General features: G+C 35.3%; 1 protein-coding gene across 2 annotated transcripts; it reads right to left on the bottom strand.

Moving 5' to 3' along the window:
• Positions 1-183: 183 nt before the first annotated feature.
• Positions 184-23,578, bottom strand: LOC144977142 (vesicle-associated membrane protein/synaptobrevin-binding protein-like). 2 transcript variants are annotated; one of them, XM_078921996.1, is made up of 7 exons: positions 23,384-23,578; positions 19,959-20,111; positions 18,879-18,985; positions 15,787-15,915; positions 10,332-10,388; positions 9,016-9,123; positions 184-5,076 (listed from the first exon to the last, which is right to left on the bottom strand). In XM_078921996.1, the coding sequence occupies exons 1-7, from the start codon at positions 23,439-23,441 to the stop codon at positions 4,906-4,908; spliced, it is 783 nt and encodes a 260-aa protein (XP_078778122.1). In that variant the 5' UTR covers positions 23,442-23,578; the 3' UTR covers positions 184-4,905. The 2 variants fall into 2 exon arrangements, with proteins under 2 accessions (XP_078778122.1, XP_078778123.1); XM_078921997.1 differs by lacking the exons at positions 184-5,076; positions 15,787-15,915; positions 18,879-18,985; positions 19,959-20,111; positions 23,384-23,578 and adding an exon at positions 11,261-12,011 and having other exon boundaries at positions 9,040-9,123.
• Positions 23,579-24,051: the final 473 nt, after the last annotated feature.

Below are 24,051 nucleotides of genomic sequence, written 5' to 3'. Positions count from 1 at the left end.
CACTGTGGCTAACGCCTGGGTTATTCCAGTCTTCCCTTGGAATAGACCCTAAAGAAAAATTTCCCCTTGGGGATTAATAAAGGGAATTTAACTTTTTAATTTTAATTTAAAACTAGAGCACACCCATTTTAAAAAAGAAAAAGAAATGAAAAAAAGATTAAAAGAAAAAAAAAACTCTTCAAAAACAATCTTGAAAGAAATTTAATGGTATTACTCCTATGATTTAGACAACAAAAACAAAAGTATAAAAAAAAAAGTATAAAAAAAAAAGAAATTTGAACAATAAATAAATTTAGTGAAATAAATAACAAGAACTTTCGGTTAAAATGGGGGTAAATTTAATTAAATAAACCCTTGAAGATAACAGTTCTAAAGATAAACAGTGATTGAACATTAGAAATCAGTCTATAGATAATATTCATCATAAGGACGAAACTCCCATTATTATATCGTTAATTTGTTTGCACTTCATCCTCTCTGCTGAAAAAAACAAAAAAACAAACACAAAAACTCTTGAGACCCTCATCATCAATAACACACAGCCAGCATCCACGCCAAAACAATAATGTCAGCAATGAGAATAATTTAAATATATACAATATGTGACATCAAATAGGAGAGGAGCCAATGGCCAGGAAGCATGATGATGACACAAAGCATGGTGTATATGTATGTGTGTGCCATGTATGTGTGTATGGGAATATTAATGCGGATAAGGATACGAATCTACCAACACTAAAAAAAAAGTATGTAACCCATTTCCTCTATTCAGGTATAAAGGCGGGTGAAATTTTACTTCAGAGGAAAATCAGAGTATATTTCACACATTCATTAAAAGTTTTTACAACTGCGCCCAGTAAGAGAGTCATCATAAGATAGTCATTGCTGATTTGTACAAATAAAATATCTAAAAGCCAATTGAAAAATATGAATTGAGTTTTCAAGATCGTAAATACAAAACATGTCTTGAGTCCAAGGAGGAACTGGGCAAATTTTCCAAAACCATTCTAGCTTCTATTGGAATCCCAAGAAATTGGGCTCGTCCTTGAAGTGAATAATAATAGCTAAGTAAAAAGCAATATCATATGACACAAGTTTCAAAGTTCTTGGTTCAAAGCCCTTTTCAGTTTATTCTAGATGAAAAAAATCCCGGATGGGGAAAGCTGGGTTACAAACAAATGCATGCATTAGGTGGACGTTGTAAATTTATTAATCATGATAGTTACTGAAAAACAAAAAAAAAACCTAAGTAATCAATTACACCAATAATCATAATCCACACATTGTATTTCATAAGACTTCTATAAATCAGACCACCATCATAAGGTAAGTTAATTCAATGAATCAGATTACATTTTATACAACAGAATTCTATCTTTATTTCTTACTCTCTCTCTTCTCTCCTTCCCTTGACAATACCTTTGTAAACCATATCTGTTAATGAAACACTGTAATAGACTGAATCACAACCACTTTCTTTTCAAACAGACATATATACATCCAAGCATTCATATCTTCATGAAAACCACATGCACCAGGTCTAAAGACTTGACACATTCCATTAATTTTTTTTAAAAATCTGAACTGCTTATTCTGGACATTCTAAAGTTCAAAATCACATTTATGCATCCATAAATTCATACACCCGGTCTGAAGACTTGGCATAAGCTACTCTAAATCATATCTCTGCATAAAATTCTTTCTTTCCCCTTTAGATGTTACGCAAAATTGTGTTTAGCTTTTGCGTTAACAACACTCCAACCACAATATTTGTCAACTCTATTTCTGTGAATGGTTGTTTTAAAAGATAACAGCATTATTATTGACATATTATATAAGACATTTCTGTGCCAATGAAAAGGTAGACTTACAGTTGATAAAAATATACAGCCATGCAATGACTAACACCTTTTTCTGTTGGTTTTGGCAAAAATACTTTTACTTCGTCTATCACTAAATTAAGTTGACCCCAAACTTGCTAAAAAGTCTCAACCTTAATTTTTGTTAGACGTCTCAGGTAAGTTACTTTTTGACATGTTGGTGGTAGTCTTTATCAATAAACTGAGTAAAAATTTTCAAGCCTCATGAAAAAAATAAATGTTTTGAGATAGCTTTCAACACTCTTGGGTTCTATATTGGTGAAAATTGAGCTGTAGTGTCAGTCGCAAGAAAGCAAGGAGTGCAATGTGCTTTGAAAATATCTTATTACCATAAACGTACATACAGATTCACCAAAAACAGATATGAATAAGGAAGTGAAAATCTTGTGCAAACATGGTTTCTGAAAACAAATCCCACTTATTACATGGAACAAAGTGGTACAAATGACTGATCAAAGATAAACAAAAATCTCATGAGTATGAATATATTCAAATCCTGAATTGGATAATGATCTAAAACTGCCACCTCAATCTTAATGAGCTTAATTCCTAATCCTAAACATATGATATAATTAATACAATATATAAATAAAATATTAGCTGAACTAAACCTTTACCAATGAGTAAAATCCTGTTTCATCCTTAATATCAGGTGAGATGAGATGTTCCAAATAATAAAAATGTAAATGTTGAATGTTGTTTTGTGACAGCAACTTTACAACATTATGGGAAATAACAATAGTTCACCAACTTAACCAATCTACAAATAATTTCCATGAATGATTTTGTCAAGCGTCACTGGTAAGTTGTCATAATAAAACATGCGACTAAATAAATTAAAAAAAAAAAATATTTTTTTTAAACATAGACAGAACACACAAATTAAAAAAACAAGAAAGAATACCACCCCCCCCCCCCCCCCCCCCCCCGACACACACACACACTTCTATGCTGCGTACAAACATTGAATGGTCATTAAAATTGTCTTTTTAAATGAAGTCATGAAGATGACATCCCCTCATCAAAATGTATCAGGGAATGTCAGCTGATGTACACAGCTTGACAATAATGTGTCACTGATCTATGCTATGCTATGCACATACACAATTAGCTACAAACTGCATTTAAGTGCCAGAGGTTTCATTCAATATCTATTTAAAATCTTATTTATTTAGGATGGTAAAAAAAAAAGAAACAGAACAAAGCTAGCAACAACAAAAATACATCCAAAAAACAAATCCCCCCCCACACACACTAAACAAACAAGTAAAGAATCCATCTATTAAAGGTCCTTACCAGAGGAAACGTACAGGATTAAAATGTAATGAGAAATTCAGAGCTGCGAGACCAAATAGGCTGATCACTATGTAAGAACAAAGCTTAGGAAACATGACTGCTATGCAAACAAAAAAAACCCCAAAAAAAACAAAAAGAACATAACTATGAAGGTTTCTGTTTTTTTTTTTTGTTTTTTTTTTTAAATGAACGTTCATCTAGAATTATAATTCTAAAGAAAATAATCACCATTCATACGGTATTGGATAAAACTTGGTATGGATTCAACAATTTTTAAGAAAAAGGGAACACCATGAGATGCAAGCACACAATTAGAAGCCAGTCCCTCACTTCAGGGATTTGTTTTTGTTCTTTAAATTAAGTTTTACAATGCTTACGACATACTAGAATCACATCAGAAGCGTGAAAAGATATGGTGGTCAAAGATCTAGATGCAAACAGCTTTTACAAGAGCCCAATAAAAGAAATCAGCAATAGATCTAAGAGCAATTTATGAGCTTTCCTGCCAAAAAAGATCACTTAATATCCCAAATGCCTATAGAATACCTTAAATTACAGATGTAATGAAGAGAAAACTTACAAGAAAGAAAAATATAATCTGCCACAGAAACGTATATGGGGAATGACAAAAGGAATACAAAAAGCAATAAATGTCAAATTTGAAAGCGCATATGAAAAGCTTTGATCTTGACAACATTATCTAAATATACTTTTTTCCATTCTGCCACATCATATTAATTCAAATGGGTTCAGTGCTGTCGAGAAAGTATAAACCTCCAACAATAAGTGAAATACTAACCCTGTTAAGACAAATAAAAAAGAGGTAAGCAAATAACACTGACACAAAGAAGCTTATAAACAGTTGATTCCAATGTCAATGAAGTGACATTGTTGTTATGTCACATTCATACAAAATACAAATCTGAAGCTATCAAATATTTGTCAGTTTAACAAAAAATTTTCTCATTCACATTATTGCACCTCTTCCATACTACATGTCATGAATTACTCACACTCACAGTTTGCAAGTATTTAAATTTAAGGATTTTTGCAGGTGTCCTCCGAGTTGTCTGTTAAACTTCATTAACATTACTCCATCTAACTAATTGACATCGTTCCCATGTTAACCCTGCCTTTGATATAATTATAAAGAATGATAAATTCCTCCTTGCTCTGATCAGATTCTATAAAACTGCATAATGATATCAACATATAGCTTCCTAACTACAAGCCTCAGCTGACAACGGACAGCAAGACTAAAAAAAAATAAAATATATTAATTGAGGGACGTAAGAAGAGAAAAAAAATACAAATACATTTTTCTAATGAATTCTTTCATGCAAGAGCTAAAATTAATTGGACATTTCTCCTATGTGAGAGGAAAAAAAAAACAACCATAAAGGGACTCAGAAACAAGAGTTTCCTCCCCCTTTATGCTGAATAAGCATTGAAACAATATTCAATTCCTACTAAATGCAGAACATTCTCAATCCCGACTGACACAACATTTCCCATTCCTTAATAAGCAATGGATTGACATCACAAAAAAATAATTAAAAAAACATACTCTGGAACTCAATCAAAATTTCTTTCATTACTTTCTTTTCCCTTTCAATAATCCTAGTAGTCTTTTTACAATATGAACTGGTCGCAATATATTAAAAACCAAAATCTACTCGTGTCACTCTTGTCATTATAATCATAGCTTATAGATGGGGTGGTAGACAGGTCAAAGGATGAATTTGCCGATGATGAGGCCAATAACAGCAGCAATGACAATATAGACCACTGGTGGGAAAGCAGTGGGACTGGCCAAGGCTGTGTTAGACGAGGGGCTGGAGGTTGGTGTTGACATCACAGTGTCTGTCATTGCTACCTTGCGTAAACGGACACCTTCATCCTAAATATACACAGAAAACGATCATTAGAAATTAAAATTAGATTCAACAAAATTATTTATTAAACAATAAAACAATGCATACATCCTAAACAGTAGTAAAAGAAAAAATGCTCCACATAGGTCAATGTTCTTTTCACTCATGACCACAATAAAATCACAAATAAACAAGTATTTCCATTGGTTAAAAAAGCTACCAGTAAGAATTTTCATTGGTTAAGAATATCCACGAACTATTGGCGCACACCAATGTGACATAGGTGCTTTGCCTGGCATCCGTGCTCAATGTACATAAGCAGTATCAAATAGCATTGATTCATCCATCTCACATTTTACATCGTCACAACTTCAAGTTAAGATTTTTTCTTTTTCGTCTAATCCCAGGCCATCCTATCTAATGACCAACTGAATTAGTAACAATTTTATGAAGAATTCAAGTCAAGTCTACAACTACAATGGTAAGAAAAGACTGAGCTGATCAATGCAATTGAAAAGTCTGGGATGCAACAGAAAATCATCCCAGAGGAAATTGGCATACCAGCCAATTCAGTCTCGACGATTTACAAGAAGCGTGACCACTACAGGGACCGCTACCCCTCTGGTGAATTTGATGCAACCAAGCAAACGTCAGCGGAAAGCGCGACATGAACGGCCATACTTATTCTAGATTGGCTTGCTTTGTTTACAAGCATTTTTGTTCATTTGGTTACACTCTGGTTAAATTGATTTTCGGTAAGTCGATTTTAAAAAATGTTCCCCTGGGCATTGTCTTATCTGGAGTCTACTGTATTAATGTGATTGATTGAACTATCTTTAAAGTCCCATCCAGACACAAGAACAGGATCACACTAATAGAAATACATGCAAATACTAAGAAAATATATTAAAAACAAAAAGCAATCACAGTACATAACAGAGAGATGACTTATACAGGAAAAGAAAATCATTTTCCAAAACAAATAATATACATTTGACTGTTTCCCTATCAGCTAAGAACTCAGGACAAAACCCAAGTTATCACTTCCAAAACAAGGACAATAAGCAACCTATAACACAAACACAGGGCGATAGAATTCACATAAAGAGTGACCTCCGTGCCCCACCATGGAGGAAAAAAAACAAAAACCATCCCATAAATCAATATGTAATTGTACAAGAAGTGTATCTATTACTGATTACCCTTCAAAGGAAATAATGAGAGGCAAGCATCAAGACAAGAAGAGACACAAAAACATTTAATGGGCTATAACCATTTTAAACTGAACAGAAAACACTTGTTCAAAGGCAGGCATGTCTGATCTGCTAGATGTAATTCCTGTTCTGACCACCATTTATCTATAACAGGGTGTCCAAGTATCGAGACATCATACCTGCCAACCCATAGTGAAAAAAAATAGGATGCTTCTTCCAAAAAAATAGGAGTCTAGGGAAAAAAATAGGGGTAACAATGTTAAGAGAAAAGAAAAAAAAAAGAAAATACCCTAGGCGTAGTGGTGCAAGCATCTATAAATATAACCCGCAAACAATAATAGTTGAGGTGAACTGGCTGACGAATGGTATGAGGTATGAATGTGCCAAGGTGAGGTCTGAATAATTATGTGTAATTGTAAATGACAATCCTTTCCTTCAATTAGGGAGAAAACAAAACTGATTCTATAAATCATAAAATAATACAGGCAAGCAGATGGCTTCCACTGATAATTTCTAATTTTTTCCCCAATTAATTAATTAATTAAAAAATCAGAGTTTCCCAAAATCCGACGGGGTGAGGTAAAATCAAGAAAAAATCGGGGTAAATCCGATTTTATCGGGGTACTTGGTTGGCATGAGACGTTAAAAAATCCTACCAGCCCAGGCAAAAATCCTACCATAATTTTCCGCAATTGGATTACAAAATGACACGAAGGAGTCCAGACATGTACTTATAATACTGTCAATCTTCTTACCATTTGAAGGAATACCAAAGCAAGGACAAATCAGGACATCATGACTCGAGACTGACTATGCAAAGTAGTTCAGCAATTTTGGTTACTCATATCAAGAAATATATTGGGCCTACCCTCACTATATTATACTATGGAGAGAAAGGTAAAGGGAGTAAATGTGACTCATATATAAGGGAACAACACAAAACAAACGAAGTTTCGACCTTTGGCCTTTCTCCCTTATATATATTCGTGTTTACTTGAGAAGGCCAAAGGCCGAAAGAAACATCATTTGTTTTGTGTTGTTCCCTTGTATATGAGTCACATTTACTCCCTTTTCAGATGAAGATTTTTCAACTTTTTCAACAAACTCATCTGCAGTTTTGATTTTTTGCTACATCACGTCATCCTATTATTTTCTTTTTCTGGCGGCCTATTTGTCCAGAATATCCTTGCTCTATTTCTTCTCTTTCAGGACATTAGGATACCCAAGCCATTCTTTGCTGCACGAGTTCACCACCTCAGAAACTTACTCTCCATTACTGAATTGGCAAGTAAAGTGACTTGCTATCAATGACTCTTCAACAAGGTTTTCAATTGTGATCAAAAATCCAACTTTCCACATCTGCATTGCAATGAGACATCAATTTAAGATTTATTATTTTTATCAAGTCTGGACATTGGTCAATTTGTCCATTTTTATTAAAGTACCTATCAATCCTTTGATTGGTGTGTGATAGAATTTCTCTCTTTTATGGGAACGGCTCTCGATCTGGTTTGCTGCCATGGCACAAACAAGACCTAGATGCCTCGTTTTGTGACCTATATGTTATGTGTGCATGTGTGTACAACATCTACTTGCCAGACAGTAAAAAAAATCCCCAAAAATAAAAACAAAAAGACAGTGAAGCCGAGTTTGAAAAAAAAAACAAACCCCAACATCTTAACCTTTCAAAGGCGAATTTCAATCTTACTCTTAACCATTTTCATCAAAAGACAGTAACGGCAATGCAATTATAGTTTGATTGAGTCATGATATTCGTGGTGGAAACTGTTTATTCTAAATTTAAAATAATATAAAGGGAAACTACAGTTCACTCCGCTTAATCGCACACTCCGCTTATATACTTCACATTCCCGAAACACTGAATTATTTCTATAAATCGCTCCACTTAATTGCACACCTTCTCTGCTTAATTGCTACACCTTGATTCCATCTTGTTTTGAGAAAAATATCTTTAAAAATCAACAAGCAAAAAACGAAGTAATGAAAATGCATTTCTCATTGAACCATTTCCACTGTTCCTCTGACCCCGACTTTTTAACTAACATCAAAGGATTACCTGACAAGACCGGCTAATTGACTCAGCAATGCAATGCAATTATAGGTAATTGAAGTCAGAGTCGCACTATTCTTGCTGCTCTTTTGGTAAAAACTGTTTATTCTCCATTAAAAATAATTTAGATGAAAGAAAAAAATTAGAGTCACTGTTAAGGGGTTAAAATCACCTGCACGACAAGCAGTGTCCTCGTGACACTCCCGTGTACTACGTCATTGTTTGTTTCATCTTCACATGAAAACTCCCTTCACCCCTGCAATAATACAAACCGACACAAGTGCCGTTAAACCGAACAGACTCATAGATAGAGGCACCAATATCCGTTGAGTGTTTTGTGTAATAGGAATGACAAGTACGATGGTTGGAGTTTTACTCACAATTAATTGTTTTAAACCTCAGGCAAAGCGAGCATTTTGAATATAGAACCTGAATTTTGCTCTGTTCTGATATTTGCAACTGCCGACCTGCGTCAATTCTGCCTACCAAAATCTGTCTTATCTGACCAACCAGCGGCCATCCAACCAAAAACCGACTTATCCGACTTGCCTGGACACCCTGTTTAATGATTACTTTGGACCACGACCATCCGTTGTAACGAGCAAATCCTTTAAATTTATTATTTTTTTGTATGTCAATATATCCCAGTCAATCGTATATATCTCTAAAAGAACACTCACCTTCAACTGACTGTTTTCGGTTTTCAGTGATGTCACTTCAGCTTGAGCCTTCCTCAAGTCGTGTTGCAATTTTCTTATGTCATCGTTGCCACCTGATGGAGTAGTTTTCTGAAATGTAGTAAAAAAAATCAAAATTGTTACACAAAATAATCATATAGTCACTGAAAGTATGTTAAAGTACTGTGGAATAGTTGAAAATGTGTAAGGCCCATGAGTGGTGAGAGTGTGAATTTAAATCCCTACCATGTACAGCTGACTTCATTGTAAAGAAATATTGTCTGCTATAAAGAAGCATTGATACTTCTACTTCTCAGCAAAAGACCCAAAGCATGGACCCTGTTAAAACCAAATAGGTTCAAAAGTGGAATTTGGAAATCTTAGGAACACTGGGTAAATCATTAATTTTGCTCACTTTCAACTTTTATTTTCATAATCCCCCTCACATATCCTCTCAACTATGACAACTGTTTTCAGCTAACAACAACTCTAGGTAATAAACCCATAATGTTGTCTCCCAGGGGTTGTTTGTTAGACAGGAACCACCGCTGTGTTTAATCTAAATTGATAATAGGCATGAATCTATATGCTGTTATTTAAGAAAGAAAGAAAGAAAGCAATGAAAGAAAAAAAAAAGAAAGAGAGATAGAGAGAGAGAGAGAGAGAGAGAGAGAGAGAGAGAGAGAGAGAGAGAGAGAGAGAGAGAGAGAGAGAGAGAGAGAGAGAGAGAGAGAGAGAGAGGGGCCAAAGGCACGCAGCTAATTTTGGCTGCGACATGGTTGAGATTCTTTCTCAATTATATATATTAAAACATCTTAGAAATATTGGCCTGTATTAGATGCCCAAGATGCTGTCTCAGGCATGCCTACCCTCAATTTCAAATTGAAGGGACATTTTATGGGACAGCCATTACTTTTTTCAAATTTCCGGTACAAACCCCTAAATCCCGGGACGGCAGGCATGCAGCTGTCTAAGACGGCCAGATAGTACACTCTAATGGGAAACCCTATTACTATTAGAGACTTAGAACAGAAATAAAAAATAAAATCCCTTATACAGAAATACCCAGCTGTCTCCCCTTAAGCAAACAAATCCAGTCAAAAACTCTGCAAAATCAAATGGTCTCATTTAAGAACACGGACACAAAGTATGTTGGAATGATAACCAAAAAAAAAAAAAGAATATGTGTGTGACAATGATAAATAAAAACTGACTAAACGTGCCATACCAATAAAAATTAATCAAAACAAACAAAACACCTCACCAAACCAAGTTCTAAAAAATAATCTGTAGATATGACAACTAAGAAAATCGATTACCTTTGGAGATTGTGTGTCTGGCCTTTTGACTGATGAATCTTCAAAAGAATTTTCAGACTGTAGCGGGGGGGGGGGGGGGGGGGGGGGAAGAATAAAAACAAGTTAGATTCCTATTATCTAATTCATAGCTAAAAACTATCCTCCATCACTCATCTCAGAGCAAAGACCAAAAATAAATAGTATCCACTGCTTAATTGAAAGGAAATATTGAATTTAAAAAAATAAAAAAGAGAGAGAGAGAGAGAGAGAGAGAGAGAGAGAGAGAGAGAGAGAGAGAGAGAGAGAGAGAGAGAGAGAGAGAGAGAGAGAGAGAGAGAGGGAGAGAGAGAGAGAGACAGAGAGAAGAAAAAAAAAGGAAAAGAAAAAGAAACATATATTCAATGACAGTGAATTACACAAATTGCAAAAAGAAAATACTTTTGTCTCCAATTTATGAGTAGAAAAAAGTATGAGTGAAAATAAGAATTGACCACAATAACACTTCCCAACTTATTGCTTGCTTATCTTAAATCTGATAACATACATCTTAGGCACCACATGAAATTCTAATATTCTTTTAAAATTTGTCAGATAGTAAGAAAGTCAATTCCTTAGATTTAAAATAATGAAAGTTAATTTAGATCTGGCAACAACAAAAAATTTAAAAACCAGAGAGAGAGAGAAAAAAAATAAAAAGAAGACTAAAAAATAACTGAATTGATTAAACAACAAAACAAAAGGGAGAATGAATTATGACAAGTAAAATTTCAACAAGTAACCTTACAACAGCAGAAAACCACTGAAAAACAAATTAATTAAGCTTTTGATTTAGGTGACAATAGCAAGCACATACAGAATTAAATTCCAAAAGATTTTCGTGCTTGCATTTGCAAATTCCATCAGATGAAAACACTGTATAGCAAAGTTTGCACGGCTCCACAGGTTTGGAGATAATGAGCTCAAATAGACTCCTATTACTGACAGCTCTAGAGGATGGATGGGATTTATAAGGAGGAAGGGAGTCTACTTGATACCTCCATGTCCCTGTTCCATTAGAAAGTTCTTCTACCTGCTCATCAAGATCACAGTTGCTGCTTTTGTTGCGCTGAATTTCTCTGTCAGCTCTCCATGCTGACTGACAATCTTCCAAAAAGTCTTCAACAAGATCTTTCATGACCCTTTTTCCAATCAACTTTTGACTGTCCCTATTTAAAATATTTTTACTTTCCTGGATAGAATCACTCTGAACATATTCATACTGAAGGAATGAGGGATACATTGCGTGTGTTGAAGAACCTGGACTGATGTCACTTCTATGTTCAAACACGGACTCCCCAGACAAATGAAACGAAATACTTGAAACTTTAACAACTGCCACAAGAGGACTAGAATCATCAGTACACTCATGACAGGTCACACTTTCATCTAATTTAACTTTGCTTTTTCTGTTTGTGGCTCTTTCCTTTACACGTCTGAGTTTATTTTTTTTCTTTTCAATCATTCTGCAAAATATCACACAGTCAGAGTGTAGCAAGCTATTGAGAGATGTATGGAGCATTGGATCACTGTTAAACAAAAGTAGGAAGGCAGAAGTTAAGTTCCTACAAAATCACCATTCAAAGCACAAAAGAAACCTTAGATATCTGAGCAAAGAGGAATGCCTCTCATTGTTTATAAACAACGCCTGACCTCCAACAGAGATGCAATAGCAAATCCAACTTGTTTTCAAACTTGGCACCACTTGCACAATTAAACACTTTCAGGGAATTCCCATTAAATTGAAAAATAAAAAGTATTGTGCAATAAAATACAATAATTTCAATTCAAATGTAAAATGTATAGTGGACGTCACCTAAAAAAAAAAAACAACTGCCACAGCCAGGGAATTAACCAAATATTAAATATCTATATATTTTTGGAAAAAAAAAAAGGGGGGGGGGGGGGGGGGGGGGGGGGGAAGAGAAAATCCACATTTGAAGTAAACAATATATATCAACCAAAATGTAGGATTTCCAGTTTGTTTTAACTGCCACTTTTAAATGTTTAAGAGAAGACATGGTATAGTTGTTTTTTCTTCAAACAAATATAGTCATTTCCTTAATCATTTCTAAAAGTTTGGTCAAAATATAAGAAACTGGGCATCTTTGTTCCCAAAATAATGTGTACAATGAAAGCGTAGTTTAGTCTCTGCTCTAAAAATAAAATGCAACTTCTCTGAACCAATTAAAAATAATGGTTGAGTTAACTCTCACATCAATGTGAAAGCAAACAAAATTTGTGGAGGTTTGATCTCAGCTTGAGAAATTTAATTTATACCTGCAAAATTTTCTGCATTATTATGTTTTTGTTTATTTTATTAAATTTTAAACTAGCAAAACCCCTACTTCTTTGATGTAAACACACGCCTTACAGAACAAAGAAACATGAACATCATTTGTTTTCTTATAGTAAACAACAAGCTTTAGTTGTCTGAGCGAGCTTGAGAGGGTGTCACTCATCATGTATTTTGATTGGACAAATATCTACTGGTAAGCAATCTGTATATTTACAACAGCCTGCTAGTGAATAGTTATTATATTGACCAGACAATAAACATTAAAGGTTAACAGGTTTGTGTTCAAATCGGCTGGTGGATGTTGTGAGTAGTTTACCAAAATGCATTGCCTCATAACCCATGATGTATATGGCAAGCAAAAAACAATCCAACTGAACCATTTACTTCGAAAATGAATTAGGATTGTACATGTATCTTCCCTGAATACCTGCCAACCGGCTAAATTTGTCAGTCCTACAGCGATGGTAATTATTGAATATTATGTTATCATGTGTGGGAGCAAAAAATCTCAAAAAGTCTGCAGACTTGAGTGATTCTAGACAAATTTTTTTTAAAAAGCCTGCAGTTATTTTAATGTAACGAAAAGGGGAAAAGGGTTAAAGAAATTTGGCTCTGATCAAAATATATTTGGCAGCCTGAAAGTAGATGGATACCTGCTAGGTATCGCATTTAAATTCAATATGATGAACATTATCATCTCCTTTTTCATTATCTGTTTAAAAAAATATAATTGATAATTATTTCGATGAATTATGAAGACATTATTTCGTAAGGGACAATTCAGTGATGATAATGGCAATCTGTCTGTCAAAAGGGAGTAAGACATATCGATCCATGTCAAACTCAAACAAAATACAAAAACAACATTAACTATCTCAGTTACGTTATATAATACTTTTACTACGACTAGTACTGTACATCCACTATTATCATTTGACATAAATTTACTTTTTGCAAACTTATAATGAATTGAGGCAGGCAGTGACTGTAATAGGACATTGTTATTTAAAGGGGAAGACGCGATTGGGAATTTCAACAAAGCAGTGAATTTTTAATTCAGAAAAGTGAGTGGAGCAGGCACTTATGTTGGTAACAACAAGATATGAAGTGAGTAGAAAAGTGCCAGAAGACAATAGAGAATAAAAATTTTTTTCGCGGCGGTGGTGGGGTTTGAACCTGCGACCTTATTGGTACGACAACTCCGCCTGGCAGGTGAGAGCGTGGCTCTACCGTGTGAGCTATCCACGAACACAAAAATATTCGTTTCAAACCCAAAGTCATTTCTAGATCCCTCTCTCACCCACTTCTTGAGATCGCCGATTCGTTCACCACCATCGCGAAGTAATTTTGACCAGCAGTTAAGCTTAATAGCCAATATTCTCATCACAAACATATAACATAGAAACGATTGAGACATGGAGTATGCTCCGGTGTATGGGGTGAATTTTTAATTCAGAAAAGTGAGTGGAGCAGGCACTTATGTTGGTAACAACAAGATATGAAGTGAGTAGAAAAGTGCCAGAAGACAATAGAGAATAAAAATTTTTTTCGCGGCGGTGGTGGGGTTTGAACCTGCGACCTTATTGGTACGACAACTCCGCCTGGCAGGTGAGAGCGTGGCTCTACCGTGTGAGCTATCCACGAACACAAAAATATTCGTTTCAAACCCAAAGTCATTTCTAGATCCCTCTCTCACCCACTTCTTGAGATCGCCGATTCGTTCACCACCATCGCGAAGTAATTTTGACCAGCAGTTAAGCTTAATAGCCAATATTCTCATCACAAACATATAACATAGAAACGATTGAGACATGGAGTATGCTCCGGTGTATGGGGTGAATTTTTAATTCAGAAAAGTGAGTGGAGCAGGCACTTATGTTGGTAACAACAAGATATGAAGTGAGTAGAAAAGTGCCAGAAGACAATAGAGAATAAAAATTTTACTTCGCGATGGTGGTGAACGAATCGGCGATCTCAAGAAGTGGGTGAGAGAGGGATCTAGAAATGACTTTGGGTTTGAAACGAATATTTTTGTGTTCGTGGATAGCTCACACGGTAGAGCCACGCTCTCACCTGCCAGGCGGAGTTGTCGTACCAATAAGGTCGCAGGTTCAAACCCCACCACCGCCGCGAAAAAAATTTTTATTCTCTATTGTCTTCTGGCACTTTTCTACTCACTTCATATCTTGTTGTTAACAAAGCAGTGACTTACATTTGACCTACATTTGTACCTAAGAAAAAGTTTTATGGGCCTACAATATTACTCATAAGTTTTTAACATCAAGAAATTATGAACAATTTTCGGCCAAATGGCCAGAGAGTATCAGTCTTTACTTTACAGAGCAGGCTACAATTTCTAGTGCAGCTTTTTGATAATTTGCAAAACATAGTTCATCTAACAAAGGTAATTAATTCAATCACCTTTGCCTTATGGCAATACATTGTCTCTATAACCTGCTTCAGATAACTTGTATAAAGATATAAGAGTGATTGAGAAAGAAATATGGATAACGGAAATAAAGAGACAGAAAAAAACAAACAAACAAACAGAGAGAGAGAGAGAGAGAGAGAGAGAGAGAGAGAGAGAGAGAGAGAGAGAGAGAGAGAGAGAGAGAGAGAGAGAGAGAGAGAGAGAGAGAGAGAGAGAGTAAATCGTCATGGTATCAAAACATTGATATAAATGTTCACAAACCAGAAGATCCCCTGATTTGGCTGGTAACCGTGTATTAAAGCTACTATGGGTTTGTGCAATGAGTTGTGAAAAAGAAAGACAAAAATGCAATAAATCAAACATTGTAAAAAAGTTTAAATATAAAAAAGAATAATTTTTGAAAGCTTACCGCAGCTGACATCTAGAAATTATCCAAAATAAAATGTGATTTTGTTAGATAAAAACAAGGTAAAAAAAAAAGGTGTTACAGATACCAACACCATCTTGATGGGTGACCTAACCACACAATTTCAGATATGCCCCCCCCCCCAAAAAAAAAAAACAAAAAAAAAAAACAAAAAAAAAAACAAACAAACACCCAAACAGGAAAACAATGATCATATTTTTGGAATAAGTTTTTCAAGAAAATATTACCATGCATGTTCATAAGTGTAGAAAGCACTTGTAGAATCAAAATGATGAAAACTTACATAATGAGCTGCTCCCTCCAGGGGCTTATTGCTTTCAGACACCATTGACTGCTGGGAAGGAGTGTCAGGTAATTCAAACACACATTTTAACTTGGTGTCCATTAAACTCTCTGGAGGAGCATCTTTCCACTGAAATGGAAAATAGTAGTTCAGAAAAAGTACGATAAATACATAATAGGGAAATATAAAAAACCTATGTAATTTCTGAACCTTTTCTGAAAAGTTATTATAATGTTAGAAGTACAGTAAACGGAATCAAACTGACCCAAGAGACAAGTGGTGGTGTGGCAAATTAAAATCAATCACAGAAGGATTGAATGCTGCTCGGTTCTCTAGCGTACCTTAACCTCATGAGTTGCAATAAGAACTTTAATTTTATATCATTTTAAACGGGAAGTATCACAGTCTCTTCATGGGCAATTGTTCCATGGTATGTTCCCTATAAGTAGAAAAATTAAACAGGAATTCCTAGACTACCCTATAAGTAGAAAAATTAAACAGGAATTCCTAGACTATCATCAGACACAAAAACAAAAGGCATATTTGGTGCTTTTTGGACCCTCGAAATTCTGATAAGAAGGATATGATTTTTACTTATGAGACCTCAATGTACAGGATTCCCACTTAATTATCATCAAGAGTCTCCAACAGGTGATAAGGTTTTCAAAGAGAACTATATTAAGAAGAAGTGAAGCATTAAATGTGAATTATACTGGTTTCTAAAGAATATCTGTACTACAATTCAACAAAGATAGGATTTTTTTCCAATGTTTTGGACAAAACACACATGTTTTTCCCTAGGGTTTCAAGGCTTGGAAAAACAAAATCTAAATTCCCGGTTTTCCAGGTTGCGTTGAAACCCTGAAGAATAAAAAGCATCCCTTACTTTGTGCTGCCATTGTATTGCAGCCAATTTGAAAAACAAGATTCTGTGAGCCAAGACTCTTGAAGAGTAACACTTAAGTCCGAGATCAGCATCCTCTGAATGTATTTGCAGATACTGGCAGGTCTGATGACCTAACACTAAATCAACTGTGGGCTTGATTTAAGTATTGTAGACAATATTTTTTATTGGTTTAGTCTTTAGTTTAACATTACAATTACAACAATGACAGGAGAGGCCATAACAATTTGGGTCAGCAGACCTACAAATTAGTCGATTACAATTGAATTCATGAACTTTAATAATAACAAGCCTTGTCAACAATTTCAAACACATTCACTTCTTCAATTGTACAGACTGGTAGCAACCGAAATTCGAGTTTTGGGAAAGCGAATGTGAAAATAAAAACATCTCAACAAATTGATTTCTTGTACTTGTAGTAGTCTCCCTTAGAATCATGCCACCTAGTAGACAAGAAAAGATAATTACAACGTCACAAGGCGAGGCACCTTTACTTCCAACAAGCCCCCTTCACCTAGCGACATGTAGAAGCATTAGTGGAAAGTTGGGTTTTTTATTTTTTTTTAATTAAAAAAAAAAAGACTCCTGGACTGTTGAAAAGGTTTGATTTTAAAAATCAAGCATTTGTCACATTTTCCCCCCGACCTGATTGCAAAATTCAAGACAATTTTTTTCTCTCTCAACCGCATTTTCCAGAATTTTTCTCCAAAATTCCCGACTTGGTGGGGACCCTGTTAATCGCCATGCCACTTGAGCACATTTCACGGCAGAAAAGTAAAAATAAAGCGTAACTGTTTTAAATGCTTGATATAATATGGCATTGACATGTGATTGACCATGGACAATGTATTCTAGATAAGCTGTGCTATACTGGACTACCTAAATAATAATCATAAGAAAACCAGAGACCATATTTTAAAACGTTGACAAGAAATTTATGAAATGGAGGCTATAACTATAACTGCTGCGATTATCTAAGACAACACAAGTCATGAATTACAACTACTACAGAAAAGGTGGCAACATAACATTTCAAAATATATCCAGTGTCTTCAAATGAACATATATGTCTGTTAATCAAAAACATCATCACGCCTATTGCGACCCATTCCCTTTTATAAGGTAGTATGTTATACTTAATCCTTTGACCATCTTGGGGAACAACATATAATTAATGAGAGCTAGGATAATGATGCAATGGTTTATTTTCTTTTAATGCCGCATTGATTGAGATTGTATGTGTTGTAATTTATGATGAAACAGGTTTCACGTGTCTTCGATTCATTTGGTCTCCTTTTGGCAAAGGACTGTTGACAGTTCACTAAACATGCGTAGTCAGTAGATATGATCACTCATCTTCTTCTTCCATCATGCCCAGAACTGCCAACCCCATCTGATGAGAATGTGTACAATGGGACCTCAAAATGGGGGAGATTTCATAAAAATGGGTACAATTCTGAAATCGATGGAAACTAACCATTGTGAAAGTAAGAGGAAGGTATAATTACATAAAGTCACACCACACGAGCTCAATTTCAGCAACAATGATGTTCCCAAGACTATAATCCAATCCTTTCAGAATTCTACCTCTCAGCATGAAGATCATAATTGGTCAAAAAATATATGAATATCCACTTGGTCACCAAGGTTTCTCAATAGGCTAGTAATAATATGAATTACAACTAAAGAAAACTGAAGTGACTATGCACACTAAAAATGGGTACAATCTTGGGGGAAATGTGTACAAGTGTAGAATCACTGAAAATGCGTACAATTCCGCATTTTTTGCAGTAGGTTGGCAGCTCTGCATGCCTCAACACAAGTAATACATGTATATCAAATGATATTAAAATTTTAGCCAAAGAACTGAAAGGAGACTTTACATTGTTATTGTTATAATTAGATCAATAAACTTGTATGTAGTCTTGATAGATTGTTTCGATTATGAAAGCCACAAGTAGAATTGGGTAATTGGAATGCTGCTTTATTGGAATGATTTCTGTGTAATGGTGCTGTACCAATCAAGCAACTTGCACTGTATTTAAAGGGCCTCAGATTTTATCACCAGCCAAGGAGGGATGAAACCATGCATCATTTAGGTTAGTTTAGTTTTTTCTCTCTCGTATATTTTCCTGCCCTCTAGTATATCATAAAGCAGTTTTTTATATTTTTCTCTTGAGTTACTCACCAAAAGTTCTTGAGTTTCAAATACATCATCAGGAGCAAACATTGACTGCACCATGAACTTGTGTCTATTTTTCTCATTTGGATCATAGTCAAAAGGTTGAAGCATAACTGAAATAACCAACATTTTTTTTTTTTAAATAGAAAATAAAATATTTGTGAGGACAGAGGAAAATAAGAAAAGTGAGTATAGGTAAAAAGCACCAAAATAAAAATATATAAATAAATAAAAAGTAGCAAGAAGAAGTGGAGGAAGAAGAAGAAAATGGAGTAGGAGGAGGAGAAGAATGTGTCACCAATTACAAATGAGAAGCAGTGTCACAAATGGATTTTAATGGATGTCAATTCCATTCCGTAGAATTAGAAAATTACATGAAAAATAAGACAATTTTTTCAAAAATATATATATATAGACTTTTAATGGACCAGTGGTAGTCGGTAGTACCAAGTATGCAACCTTGTAAATCCAGTCATATACGAATACAAGACTTGGATACATAAAGGAGAAGTTATTTTTACTGTATTTGAGGGATTAGACAGTGAAAACGAAAAAATCAAAATCCATGTATATATGCACAGGACCACTATAATAAACATGATCTGGTACTAGATTTAAAATGTGTGACATGAGGTTATATGGGCAATCTCTAACAATGCAGATACTAAAATTTGAAGCTTTGCTACCATATTTTATTTCGTAGGTGTAAAATCGAGACCTGACAAAGGAAGTAACAGAAAATCTTTATATTTTAAAAACATGTATTAAACCAAAAATGTAGAATTTCTTCCAGTAATTCTGTGTATCCATTTTACAAGAACCTTTTAACCGCAATATTTTCCCCCTAAAAAATCTGAATTCAGACAATTTTAACTCAAAATCTCTGAACACTGATTAAATCTGGTATCAGTAGTATGTCCAGAGATATAGAGTCTCTTAAGACAAGTAAGGTTTTCAATATCATCATGTTAAAAAAATTGTCAGATCTTTCATATTTTTATATAAATATCTAATCACAGTAACATTTTCAGGGGCTACAAGTCATATTTCAATTACTTAGCTTTAAAAAAAAGCAGAAAAATTTACCTGCTACAGAACTTGATCCTTTAGCATCAAGTATTCCACTGTTTGGACGAACACAATAACGTTTGGGAGCTGTTGTTTTTACTTTGAAACATATCCTCTTATCAGTAGGATTTGTTAGCTTGAGATAAGCTGTGACAACTTCAGTGAAAGGTCCTGTGATTTAAAAAAAAAAGGGAAAAAGAAAAAAAATTATGCAGATTGAGTAAAATGATGTTTGGAAGAGAGAGAGAGAGAGAGAGAGAGAGAGAGAGAGAGAGAGAGAGAGAGAGAGAGAGAGAGAGAGAGAGAGAGAGAGAGAGAAAGAGAGAGAGAGAGAGAGAGAGAGAAAAGAGAGAGAGAGAAAAAAAAAAGAGAGAGAGAATGGGGGTGAACCCTAGGTAAATATCCCAGGCATTCAATCAACATTAAATTGTACAATACAATCAAAGCTGAAAATTGGAAGACTGCTTAGTTGAAATGACCACTTTATTGGAATGATATATTTTGTTTAGTTTGCATTTGTTGAATTTGACAAGAGTTCATCATAATGCAGGCCGGCCAATAGAGAAAGAGCAATGACATCACACTCTCCAACTTTTCCGGTTCCAAAATCATTGGAAGTGTGTATGTAACCAGGCATTCTGAGGACTAATAGTGAACAGGTTACATATTGAATCATAAGGCGGCAACTATTTTAGTAGCACAATGTTTAGGCAGATTTTAAGGATTCACTCACTCACTCATTCCCATGACTGGATGGTAGTCGGGGGGGACTTGCAGGATGCAGCCTTCACAACATGATGCCACAAATCTCGGTCATTGGTTTTCTCTGTCAGCATCAATCCTGTCCATTCTTTGATGTTATCCAGCCACATTTTCCTTTGTCTTCCTCTTCTTATTTGACCTTCCACCGTAACTTGCATGACCAGATGTCCTAACCATGCAAGTTTCCATCATTTAATGGTTCCTGTCTTCCCATTAGCTTTTCCACATCTTCAAGAACCTCTTTATTAGTTTTATGATTTATGTTCCAGTTATGACACTCATAGGATTTTCCTGTAACTCTGCTCTCGAACACATTGATTCGCCTCTCTAGTTCCGCATTCATTGTCCAGGCTTCACAACGATATTGTAACACAGACAGACAATGCAAATGACCTATGGTCTAAATTTTGATTGAAAGCTCATCAGGCTTTTCCAAGTCTTGCTGAGTCTCACAAAGGATTGCTGGACGTAAAAGAGGATGGACGGTCTTTATTGACGACCAGCATATATTTAGACTAGAAAATATGATGCCATCACTCTGAAACCATTCAGCCCAGCCCCCAGCAGTACTCTACTGCAAATACCTAACTGAAAGGAATGAATATCTACTCCTACTACTGTGAATAACAAAAAAGCCAGGGGCAGTTGATTGTGAACAACACAGAACTATTAGCCTAATGAGCCACCTCACAAAAATTCTTTTGAAGATAATTTTACTAAGAATAAGAAATAAAATACGACCTGAAATTGGGGAGATGCAATTTGGTTTTGTTGAGGACAAGGGTACCAGAAATGGAATATTCACATTATCAATGCTGATGGAAAGATGTATTGAAGTAAATAAAGATCTGTATATGTGTTTCATCGACTATTCAAAAGCCTTTGATAAAGTACAACACGAAAAACTATTCAAAATTCTATCATCCTTGGACATTGATGGTAAAGATTTAAGAATATTACGGAATTTGTACTGGGAACAAGAAGCAGCAATGCGTGTTGACAACGAACTAAGCAGTTTTACACCTATTAGAAGAGGAGTTAGGCAGGGGTGTGTTTTGTCTCCAGATTTATTCAACCTCTATAGTGAAATGATATTAAGAGATATCGAACATAAGAAGGGGGTGTGTATTGGAGGAAAGAATGTAACAAATCTGAGGTATGCAGATGATACGGTTCTACTGGCAGAATCTGAACATGAACTACAAGAATTACTGGATGTTGTAGTCAGGAGTAGTGAAAATATGGGACTGGAACTGAATATATCTAAAACAGAATGTATGACGGTATCTAAAAATAATAACCCACCAGCCTGTGTAATAACAAGCAGAGGACAAACAATACAACAAGTTGAATGTTTCAAATATTTAGGCTTCAATGTAACATCCAATGGAAAATCAGATTGTGAAATAAAGAAAAGAATAGGTATGGCGAAGAATGCATTCAACCAGCTGCATACAATTATGAAAAACAGGAATATTAGCATGAAAACAAAAATCAAAGTCCTGGATTGCTATGTACTGTCTGTGCTGCTATATGGTTGTGAGAGCTGGACCATAAACAAGACCATGGTTAAAAGACTGGAGGCAGTGGAAATGTGGTTTTACAGAAGAATGATGAGGGTGTCATGGATGGAAAGGAAAAGAAATGAAGAAATTTTAGAAATGGCAAACAGAAAAAGATCACTGATAACAAAAATCATCAAACGCCAAATGGAATTTTTAGGACACATTATCCGCCACCCTGGTTTGGAAATACTCGCCTTGACTGGAAAGATGAATGGAAAAAGAATAAGAGGAAGACAAAGAATAACGTATTTGAAAGGGATAAGAACTTGGACAGATGAAGCTGAGAAAGGTGGCGCTGCTTTAATAGAATTGGCAAGAGATAGATCAGCTTGGCGGAAGATGACCTCCGACGTCTGCTTCAGATATGGAACTACATGAGACTACTGTGAATAACGAATACTATCTACTATTTGCAGTACTACTGCGAATAGAGGAAATCACTATTCGCAGTACTACTGCGAAAAGAGGTGGCCATTGATAAAAATAAAAATATGTCTGCCAATAACGAAAAAACCTGGCTTTTGGTTATTGCCAGACAGCGTCTGCCAAAAATCAAAAGTCCATGTTTTTTATTATTGCCAGACAGGTGTCTGAGTCTGAGAATATTTTTTAAGGACAGCCAAAATAAACAAAATGAACATTCATTATTTATCAATAGCCCAATTTTCTCACCTCTACAGCTACAGACTAATGCCAACTGTGTTTGATGAGTCGCGAGTAAGAGAGAGAGAGAGAGAGAGAGAGAGAGAGAGAGAGAGAGAGAGAGAGAGAGAGAGAGAGAGAGAGAGAGAGAGAGAGAGAGAGAGGGGGGGGAAGAGAGAGAGGGGGGGGGGGGGGGGAGACAATACGACTCCGAGTGATCTTTTAATCTTAATACCAAGCATCTCACTTCCTGATATAGGTTGATTATGAATATGTCTGTAAAAGGGAGATAAAGTCAATATAAAACAACAGCCTAGCGACATGAATGAGTATGAGATGAGAAAGTGAGAAGAGAAAGCGAGGTATGAGTATGAGACATGAGAGAGTAGGAATATAGGGTGTCATCAGTGTCATTCATCATCACAATCGGTTGCAGTGATTAAAAAAAAAGCGGACAGACGAATGCGGACATACCTTTAAAACGTAATTCTCCTGATGGCTCAAGGATCAATGCTTGATCTTTGCTCGCCATGTCTATGGAGCTGAATGATCTTCACTATTCTGTCAGTTCCAGTTTCCAAGCGGTACAGTAAAAATCACAAGCAGAGCATCAGTCGGGAGTAGACAACATCAGTTCCGTCCTTTACTCATGACGTGTGCGCATGCGCTTTATTACCAGCTTTATTATAGAAAAGTAGCAAAAATAAAACGCTACCATAAATTTAAAGGGTTTAAAAAAAACAAACACGGTTTTGGCTTATTATGACGTGCACTTATTTGCAGGTCTGATAACCCAAATTGACATGATCCCATTGTTGTAATGAATATACAATCAGACCTGCAAATATGTTCACGTCGTCTTAAACCAACGCAAAATAGGGAAGCCTTCCGAAAGCTCCTACAAAGGGGAACAACTCAAATAATTTTCCCTCAACTAACCCCAAGAAAAAAATAAAACCTAGTAGGCCTACCTTTGACTAACCCTAATAGGAAAAATAAATTTTCATGCCAAAAATATTTACCCTGAGCTACATAACACCTGCCGGATCATTACTGGTAACTTGAAACCGACTGCAGATCCAGTCCTTCATCAGCTGGCTGACATTGCACCTCCCCATATTCGAAGAGCCACTGCTTCCAAA

Source organism: Berghia stephanieae, chromosome 7, assembly GCF_034508935.2.
Source record: "Berghia stephanieae isolate SIO BIC M18660-M18661 chromosome 7, UCSD_Bste_1.3, whole genome shotgun sequence".
In the NCBI taxonomy this organism is placed as follows: Eukaryota; Metazoa; Mollusca; class Gastropoda; order Nudibranchia; family Aeolidiidae; genus Berghia; species Berghia stephanieae.
Note: the sequence above shows the minus strand (reverse complement) of the source record. Positions and strands in the feature narration are given on the sequence as shown.